This window comes from Sinocyclocheilus grahami, unplaced genomic scaffold (genome assembly GCF_001515645.1).
Source record: "Sinocyclocheilus grahami isolate Dianchi unplaced genomic scaffold, SAMN03320097.WGS_v1.1 scaffold735.1, whole genome shotgun sequence".
Taxonomy (NCBI): domain Eukaryota; kingdom Metazoa; phylum Chordata; class Actinopteri; order Cypriniformes; family Cyprinidae; genus Sinocyclocheilus; species Sinocyclocheilus grahami.
The window spans coordinates 388,067-398,268 of NW_015505914.1; the positions used below are offsets into that span (position 1 = coordinate 388,067).

The 10,202-nt window shown below is 36.9% G+C and overlaps 1 protein-coding gene across 1 annotated transcript in view; it reads right to left on the bottom strand.

Annotated features, from left to right (window-relative positions):
• The window catches only part of LOC107560615 (double-stranded RNA-specific editase 1-like), a 122,405-nt gene that overhangs the window by 12,520 nt on the left and 99,683 nt on the right, over window positions 1–10,202 (bottom strand). The window contains exon 8 of the mRNA XM_016244847.1: window positions 4,534–4,715. Within this exon, the coding sequence (XP_016100333.1) occupies window positions 4,534–4,715 (182 nt within the window). The remainder of the gene's footprint in view (window positions 1–4,533; window positions 4,716–10,202) is intronic.

Below are 10,202 nucleotides of genomic sequence, written 5' to 3' on the forward strand. Positions count from 1 at the left end.
TGAAATGTAGGAGTGGGGGAGAGGGGGGTTGCAGGAGGTGTTGATGGTTGTGTGGAGAGATGTTCAGAGCGGGTGTTGGGTGTTAGACTGGGAGTTTCAAATCTACAGTAAAACCCATTCAGGTCTTCAGCAAGTTGTTGATTGGCCTCAGTGCTGGGGGATGGTGTCTTGTAGTTGGTGATGTCCTTCAGGCCTTTCCACACTGATGCAGGCTCATTCGCAGAAAACTGGTGTTCTAGTTTTTTAGCGTAGTTCCTCTTGGCCACTCTAATCTCCTTATTCAGTGTGTTTCTGGCCTGATTGTACAAGACTCTGTCCCCCCTTTTGTAGGCGTCCTCTTTGGCCTGACGAAGTTTTGCTGTAAACCATGGCTTATCATTATTGAATGTTAAATGAGTCCTGGTAGGGATGCACATGTCTTCACAGAAACTGATATATGATGTTACAGATTCCATGATCTCGTCCAGATCGTTGGTGGCTGCTTCAAAAACACTCCAATCAGTGCAGTCGAAACAGGCTTGCAATGCCTGCTCTGTTTCGTTGGTCCATCTCTTTACAGACTTTACTACAGGTTTAGCAGATTTAAGTTTATGCCTGTAGGTCGGTATAAGATGAACCAGGCAGTGGTCAGAGAGTCCTACAGCTGCTCTGGGGACAGAGCGATATGCATCCTTTATTGTGGAGTAACAATGGTCTAGTATACTGGACCAAATTTGGTACCAAACGACATTACTGTCTCTGGTGGGACATGTAACATGCTGTCTGTATTTTGGCAGTTCACGGGAAAGATTTCCTTTATTAAAGTCCCCGAGAATGATTAAAACAGAGTCCGGGTGTTGTTGTTCTGTCTCTGTGATCTGATCAGCGAGTTTCTGTAAAGCTGAGCTCATGTGCGCTTGCGGAGGAATGTAAATACTCACGAGGATGAACGAGTGAAACTCCTGCGGTGAATAGAACGGCTTACAGTTAATGAAAAGCGCTTCTAGATCGGAACAGCACATCTTCTTTAACGTTGTAACATCTGTACACCACCTTTCGTTGATGTAAAAACATGTCCCGCCACCGCGTGATTTCCCCGTTGATTCTGCGTCACGATCCGCTCTGAACAGCTGAAAGCCCGGGAGACTCAACGCGCTTTCCGGAATGGCATCATTCAGCCAGGTTTCCATGAAACACAAAGCAGCAGAGTGTGAAAAATCCTTATTTGTCCGGGAGAGCAGAAGATGTTCGTCCGTTTTGTTGGGTAGAGAGCGGAGAATCGACAGATGGATGCTCGGCAACGGCGTTCTGAATCCACGCTTCCTGAGCTTCACGAGCACGCCGGCTCTCTTCCCCCGTCCGAGCGTCCTGAAGCGCTTGATCAGCGCAGCAGCTCCGCCGACTACAACGTTCAGCAAAACGTCCAAATAAATGAAATCCGGTAGAAGATCGTATGGTGTGTTCTGCCGAATGTTCAGCAGCTCATCCCTGGTAAAACTGATCGTGTTTGAGAAACAAAAAACAGGAAAAACTAACAAAAACAGTAAAAGTTTCCTAAAACCTTTCCCCAACACTGGTCTTACACACTACAGCCTCACGTTTGAGTCACGTCTCTGGGCGGAACGGTGTAAACTAGTGTTTTTCCTGGATGCCTCGCCAGAGCCATTTACCAGCACTTGATTTAGGCACATCAAGCATGCTGCACACTTACTGGCTCACTAACATTGTCCAGATTAGCCCTTTAGGCATCGAAATTTGGTACCAAACGACATTTTTCGATACTCGATAGTTTCGAGGCAATTCTGTCGGTGCCTAAAAAGTATTGAGCTCAATACCCAGCCCTAATAATTACAGTATTGTCTTTGTCTCATATTTGATGATGTTTGCATCATTGATTCTGTTACTTTCCTGTTTATTACAGTGAAGCTGCTTTGCTTATATAAAGCACTATATAATAAAGGTTATTTGATGTAACTACTAGGGATGCGCCGATCCGATATTCATATCTGGTATCGGCTCCGATAGTGCCATTTTTCTCGGATCGGGTATTGGTCAGAGAGAGCCGATCCAAATCCGAGAATTATTTTTTTCTCGATTGTGCGAATTATTCTGTGTTATTTCTGAAGCCATACGATAGCTTAATGTGAGCTACATATGAATATTTAAGTCCTTACATTAAAGTTCACACAAACTCTTGTCTCTGCTGTGGCTGTCAGTCATTCATTCAGCCTTTAAACCCTGGTCGCGTTCGGTTACAGCAGTCAGCTCGGTAAAGCTCTCTCCAAGATCATTCGGTGTTCCCATTATACTTGATTTGTAAATACATGTCTATGATTTTGCAAAAAGGACTTTATCTTCTTGCCGGAGTTTAATGCGGTTTTGTTACTTGCTACCGGGTGTCTGTGAGAACAAAACACGGGCGTAGAAAAGACTATCAATAGTTTTTAACGTGCACAGTAACTGAAATTTAAAACTGTTAAAAGAAAGGCTCAATAACTGTTGCACAGATATAATACACTAAGCATTCTCTTCCCTTTGTGCTTTGCAGTTTTTAACACGAAGCACTTACAATGTGCGCACATTGTAAGCGCTTCGTGTTCATTGACTGTCAACCCTCTATATTGCGAGTAAATCACTCACAAATGCGACTAAATCTTCACTCTGGGCGACTAAATGATGTCTAATATTAGCCAATGGCTAATAAATTCTCAGATTTTACTCGCCAGTGTGTGAGTTGGAGGCTGAGTATATGATTAGCACAGATATATTTTCACTCACAGAACACTCTGACTGAGTTTCACTCTCCGTCAAGCGATCTGTGATGTTTTTCAGTTCATTTGAATGGATGCGCAGCGCACCTGTGTTTGTGTATTTGGCGTAACGTAAACTAGTGTGAAGGCGCACGACTCGCCGTCGCTTTCTCTCAACCCGCGCAAAGAGCGAGAGCGAGCGAGAGTCTTACGTAACATGCAGAATTGATGCGCTACATGTAAACGATATACTCTGTTGTATTTTTCTGTAAAAATAACAGAGCTCCTTTGGAATTCTTCAGCTTTTAAGAACTGCCGGGTTTTCCTGTAGTAGGCGGAACTAATGCGCAAACAACAATCTCATTGGCTGGTGCTCACCTATTATCGTCCCTGCTTTGATTTCAGCGAATCAGTTCGAGTGAACACACAACCCGATTAATATTCATGAATCCAGTAGCTCATTAATCCTTAGTGCGTTTTTATATTGTTCTTATTAGTAGAATTCGTATAATAATAATAATAATAATAATATCTTATCAGTATTATTGTTCGTTTTTTTTACAGGAACACTGAATGACCAAAAAAAGCACCAGCACCAGTCCTAAGTTCATGGTTACCAAGTTTTAATTCTAATTACTAAACTTCTATTATTAAATAATACTTGATTATCATATTATAACGCTTGACTGCTTGACTGACTGATATTAAGAGTGTACTTTCAGATATTTAAAAAGCTGTACCATTTTTACAAACATTATATATGTTTGTAAAATGGCATAACATTATATATATATATATATATATATATATAGGTGTCTGTTGAGGGTTGACTGTATAAAAACAGTTCGTGCTGCACTGTATTTGTTTTGTCCTATCGTATCATATGTTGTTGCCTTAAAATATGCTATACATTTAAAAGAAATGCATTTTAATTTTATAGTATATACAGTACTTGTATATAAATACATTCATGAATGTTTTTTAAGAATGGATTTTATAATTATACAAATAGCAATGTGTAACATTTTACCATATTTAGTGCAACACTTTTATTTGTTTTATTTGTACTTTTATTTTTTTCACTAAATGTTTGGATTTCTAAAATTATTGTGCACTGATTTTTCTAGAATAACTTTTGCTGCCGAATTATCCACTAACCTAGTTTATGATAATTTTTTGTCATAGATTATAAATATACATAGGCCTATATTTTTTCATATTTGTTTATTTTATTTTTCTTTATAATGAAGTAGTCTGTATCTAGTAGTTTGTGAAAGAATGATTATCAGTTCCACACAGAGATATATAAATTCTACATTTATTTAAATGAGGGAAAAAAACTTCACTGGTATCGGATCGTTATCGGCCAATACCGAACCCTAGGTATCGGAATCGGTATCAGAGGCGAAAAAGGCGGATCGGAGCATCTCTAGTAACTACTTGACCAAAAAAGCAGCTTGACTGTAGTTTAACCACTTAAAATTTTGACAAGCATTTACCTACCCTGCTATAGGCTGTATAGGATTATTCTCTAGCTTTCTCTTTATAAAAAAGAAAAAAAGTGTGAGAGAGAATGAGAGAAATCAGCAGGGGAATCTGGGATTTCAGGCATGGTAGGAATTACTGAAACAGGCCGGTAGTGGAGAGCAGGCCCATCTAAATTCCAGTAATTCCTTAAACCAAAAGGAAATGGAAGGCGAGTGGGGGGAAACTGTTCGTCTAGTAAATGGTAATACAATTTGACATGGGTGCCATTTTCAGTGATTTGGGAGAGGAAATGCGAGCCCGTGTGATGTTGTCTTACCACTGAGCAGGGGGCGGTTGAGGGAGAATTGCTGGGGCAGGTCTTCGATATCAGCAATCCGCTGGTACATGGCTCTGGAGAGATGATCACCGTGATACAGGCTGCCCAGGATGATGCTGGAGAAGTAGATGGGCTCAGTGAAGTAGCTCATCAGAGAGCCCTGGATGCCCACCACGTTCCACCTGCAGGAACAAGCCCACGCACCTCACATCAGTGTCCAGATTTTATACTGGCATCAAGCGGCAAACTAACACAAACTTTTAAAAAGACTGTTCAAAAAGTAACTATAATTAATATTGTAATTTATTCATATTACTATGAACTGCATAGACCCAACAGTATATGCAGATAAAGTTAGAATGAAAATGGATGATGGAAAATAGATTGAGTTAGACTGGACACGCAACAATAAAAGATATGAAAGCAAAGTTGATAAGCCTATTTATTTTGTGCAGTTATTATTCTTATTATATTAACTTATTATTTTCTTATTATTGAATTCAATTACAATATAATTATTTTATACATTTTTACATGCATGTATTAACCCCTGCTGTACGCAACCCCATCAAAACAGACCCATAACCCATTTTTATTATCATAAATTATAATTCATTTAATTATTATACATTTTTTAAATATAATTATTTTATAATTTCATATTATTGGGATTTTGCATTGATTTTCCCCAGCCATACGTAAACCCACCAGAACTGACCTGTGGCCCATTTTTTATATAATTATGATTAATTTAATTTAATTATTACATTTTATTACAATATAATTATTGTATAATTTTATTATTGCCATTTTGCATTGTTTTTCCCCGTTATACGCAGCCTCGTCAAAACAGACCTGCAACCCATTTTTATTGTAATTAATTATTACTAAATATAATTAATTAACTTTTTTATTGACATTTTGCATTGTTTCATCAGTTTTATCATTGACATTTTGCATCATTTTCCCCCTACATTCACAACAGACCCACCCAATTTGATTTAATTATATAACTAATTATAATTAATATTGAATTTAAATATAATTATTTTACACTATTTTTCTTCTGTTGAATGGAAACCCATCAAAACAGACTTGCAACCCATTTTTGGATCCTGGCCCACCACTAGACACACTGACTGCACCGTTATTGCACTGACTCTTATTTTTTCTTTCGTTTGTTAATAGCCTGAAGTTTTTCCAGCAGTTTGACATAATGAAACACCTCTGGAATTCCTAATCTCACTCCATCTAAAGCGCTGTAAAAAAAAATACCATGTACAGGCAGATGGAACATGAGTCAATCATGAACTACAAGAATCACAAAAAAAAAAACTGAAATCTGGCCAGAAGCCCAGATGTGAATGATTTTCAGCAACAGTGGAAGAATTGTTCAATTAGTGCTGTTCTTCCAAACCACCTCATTTACGTCTTCACAGGTCCCAGACTCACCCACTGGGTCTCCCTCCTCTGCCGTACACAATCAAAAGGCCTAATCAAGCTCAAATCTGCTCCCCAAAACAACACCTGCTGTATGCAGCTGAGAAGAACGCAGACTCAAGTGATTGGAGTCGTTCTCTTCAGTCTGACCAATAAACAGCCTCAGACGCCAATGAGACACAGTCCAACTTTTGCTACTCTTAATAAGACTACTTTGTTAGCGATGCACTTCTCTCCTGTAACCAGAAAACTCTGCCGCTTATTCAGTTTCTGATGGAGGATATCTACCCTACTTGCTAATTTACAGAATTGTTGACAGTAACCTGGAAAACGTGACAAATCCAGTGATGATTTCATCCCTAAAAGCAAATCAAACAAAAAGTGATTTTCACATAGTACTTGTGAGTTTTTGTGTGTAATATGCGGCCAGTGAATGTACTTTGGGTGGTTGTCTGAGACTAGCCAAGTACAAGAACATTTGATTCTGGCCGTAAGACAAGAGCGCTAATCAAAAGAACTGTGATACATAAAAAGCAACAAGCAACCTTTAAGTTAAAAATCCAGTGGAACAATTCAGACTAATGATATAGATTATTTAGCAAAGATGCATTCAATTAATCAAAAGTGACAGTAAAGATTTTTACTGATGATTTCTGAAGGATCATGTGACACCGAAGACTGAAATAATGGCTGCTGAAATGACATCACAGAAATAAATTATATTTTAAAATATGTGAAAAATTTAAGGGGGTCTGAATACTTTCCGTACCCACTGTATATATATATATATATATATATATATATATATATTTTTTTTAATATTCAAAAACATTATATATTATTTACTAATAATTATAATATTAAATGTGAATAATTCAATAATGTTTTTGCCTTTAATAAATGTTAAAGACAATAAATGTGTTTAATTCTTTAACTCTAAATTTTTTATTTATAATTATTATTAGAATGATAATTTAGTAAACTAATTTAAAGTCAAAATTAAAAAAATTATTAAAAAATACATTTGCAGTTATTTATTTCAGGGTTTTTCTACATTTAATTTGGTTCTAAATTAGTGTAAGATAACAACAGGAGAGTAGTGCGGTGGCCGAGAAGTGCAAAGCAAATCACAATTCTGAAAACAAAATAACAAACGCAAATGCAAGTCTAAAAAACAAAATAACAAGTCAGAAAACACAATGACAAATCAGACAAACCGGAAGAGGTAGGTATAGTTTGAGACAGCACCATTGGTTTGGGATTACTCACCGCTGACTGGACGAGACATCTGTCAATCAACGTATACAGGGAAGAACCAGCCGAAGAATAGCAGAGTCGTGGCAGAAAGTTCGGAGATGGTATTAAAGTAGCTCAGTTTAAATGTATTGTATGAATTGCCCTTACTATGGAATAAAAAATATGGGGTGTCTATTTACATTTAGTTAAAAGTGGTTGTAAATCATCAGTTCCAGTGGCGCAGATGGATTAGCACGTGTCGTTGGCTTTTGTGACGCGATCAACCCGGGTTCGATCCCGCCTTTTGCCAAACTTTTTTTCCCTCCCTTTCAAATCTCGTATCACATCGTAAAGGCCATATACTTCGTAGACATCCTTAATCTCTAATAACTCCATTCTGCTGTCTGTTATTCTGTGTTTCATTGTTTGAATATGGCGCTCATCACATGCTGTGTGGTATCGGCGTTTGGTATCGGGGCATTTTAACGAGTACAGGAGCTCAGTATCGGGCCCGATACCAGTATTGGTATCGGTGCATCCCTAGTTATGTTTTCTGAATTGTTGTTGTGCTTTCTGAATTGTTTTGTTTTTTAGACTTGCATTTGCGTTTGTAATTTGTTATTTTGTTTTCAGAATTGTGATTTGCTTTGCACTTCTCGGCCACCGTAGAGTAGTGACCAGGAAGAGGGTTTAAACACAGACAGACAGATTTCACTGAACCAAACAACACTACTGTTTATTACAGCTACTGTTATCCTTATCATTATTCAGGCACGGGTGGCTCAGCACCTCCCATGAAAAATTCACAGGAACACCCTCCACCTGCCATGTCCCTGTTTGAGACCTACATCTGGTCATGTTACTAGCAGAGCAGGTACAGACTGACGGATGAGACACAGAGTTCTATCAACACCACACACTCATTCATCTCAGCAGATGGGCTGCTTTTCCTTGAGTGTGAGCTCTGAACATCACTTCTGCTGTGTGTGAGTGTGTCAGACTGTCCCTGAGCAACACATAAACCAGCCCAGCCCTGACTTAACACCGCTTTCCTATGAAAATCAGAGCGATAAACGGAAACAATCTGATATAAAACAGACACTGGAAACGCTCACTGCCTGTCACAATTCATCAACTGATACTTCTCTATATAGACGCTAATACATACAATATATATGTATTAAAGAGATAGTTCACCCAAAAATAAAAATTCTAGTATTTTTTCCCCCACACTATAGAAGTCAATGGCTACTGTCAATTGTTTTGTTATCAACATTACTCAAAATATCTTCTTTTGTGTTCAACAGAAGAAAGAAACTCATACATTTACTCAGAACTTGAAGGTGAGTAAATGATGCAGGATTTAATTTTTTTGGGTGAACTATCCCTTTAAGCACTGTTAACGAAGTTTAACTGAGATATAATTTTGTTATTGTTTTTATTAATATTTTGAATCAGTATTTAACTAACGTTTTAGCAATTTTAATAGTTTTTAAATATATATCTATATAGGTTTTATTCATTTTTAGTTTTTGATATTTTAGTATATCAAGTTAAACTAAATTTAACTAATATATACAGTGGGTACGGAAAGTATTCAGACCCCCTTCAATTTTAACTGAAGTATATATATTTATTTTGTTTCAAGTAATGGAAATGGTTTTATTTTTAGTTTCAGTTTTAGTTTTCTTAAACTATAAAACCCCTGGTATTAAGGAGGTTAACCCTAATATATTTATTTTTCATTAAGACGCTAAAATATAATTTACAGTGAATAATAACAAATTTCAATCTGTTCCTCAAACAAAGCTATTGTATGACTGCTGAAGACTTGGAAGAGTCAAATGTATATATTCTTTTATTGCATTTTTTTGTCATGCATGGAGACTAAACTGTCTTGACAATCACAATCCCCATCCTATCATCTGTCATTCATCTCCTTCAGAATTACAAAGAAAAACAATAAAAAACAAAATCAAAAATTTATGGAATGAAAAAAAAGATCAAACTAAATTTTTTTTTGGTGGGATCATTTCTTTAATATTGCTTGTACAAAGCAATTTTGCAGTTTTATTTTTGGATTAAAAACAAAAAAAAAATGAGAAAAAGTAGTTTTGTAGTTTCAATGGGGGAACCTAACATAAATAACTAAATAAATGAATAAACACAAATGAATAAAAATAAATAGAGACTGCAGGATGAGGATGATATATACAGTATGTAGTATTGAGTGACAGTAAGTGTGTGTGTACAGAGGAGGTATTCTCTCATTAGCAGAGACAGGACCTGTGCTCTCCGGTCACAGCTGTCTCTGACACATCCTTATCTGTCCACTCACAGCTGCTGGGTGGCAGGAGATGCCACACTGACCCCACAGGATGAATGAATGCTCCCTCCTATACTGCTAATGCACTCTTCTTTTAACTAGGGTTATGGTAATGTTGAACCCATGCATTTCTTTCCCTGTCAATTATGAAGTCCGGTAAGAGCCAATGGGCAATTAAATTCATAAAGCCCTTGTTCTCTTCCCAGCAGTGACAGGCACAGCTTCCACCTAGTGAAGAGAGATTAACCAGAAGGTTCTAGACTAATGCTTTTGCTGAGCTGTCCGTTATTCTAATAAAGAGGGCTGACAATAGCGCCGCTCCAAGGGTAAGGGAGCTGCCTAACTAGACAGCATTTCAGAAGTAAAGGTAGGAAGAACATTATTCTCATTATAACTGTAAATATATCATTACAATCGAAGAAAGCATTGCGATGAGCTCAGCAAAGAGAATTGTAATGCATACTTATTTCATGAAATAGCAACAAGTAGCATTTTTTAAAATCTAAATCAGATTTTTAGCAAATAGTGTCATTATCTTAGTAACATGCTAATGGCAATCAGTTCAGGGCTCAAAATAAATAAAAATTACCAACTAATATTAAACATTTAATAATATTTTATATATATATATATATATATATATATATATATATATATATATATATAT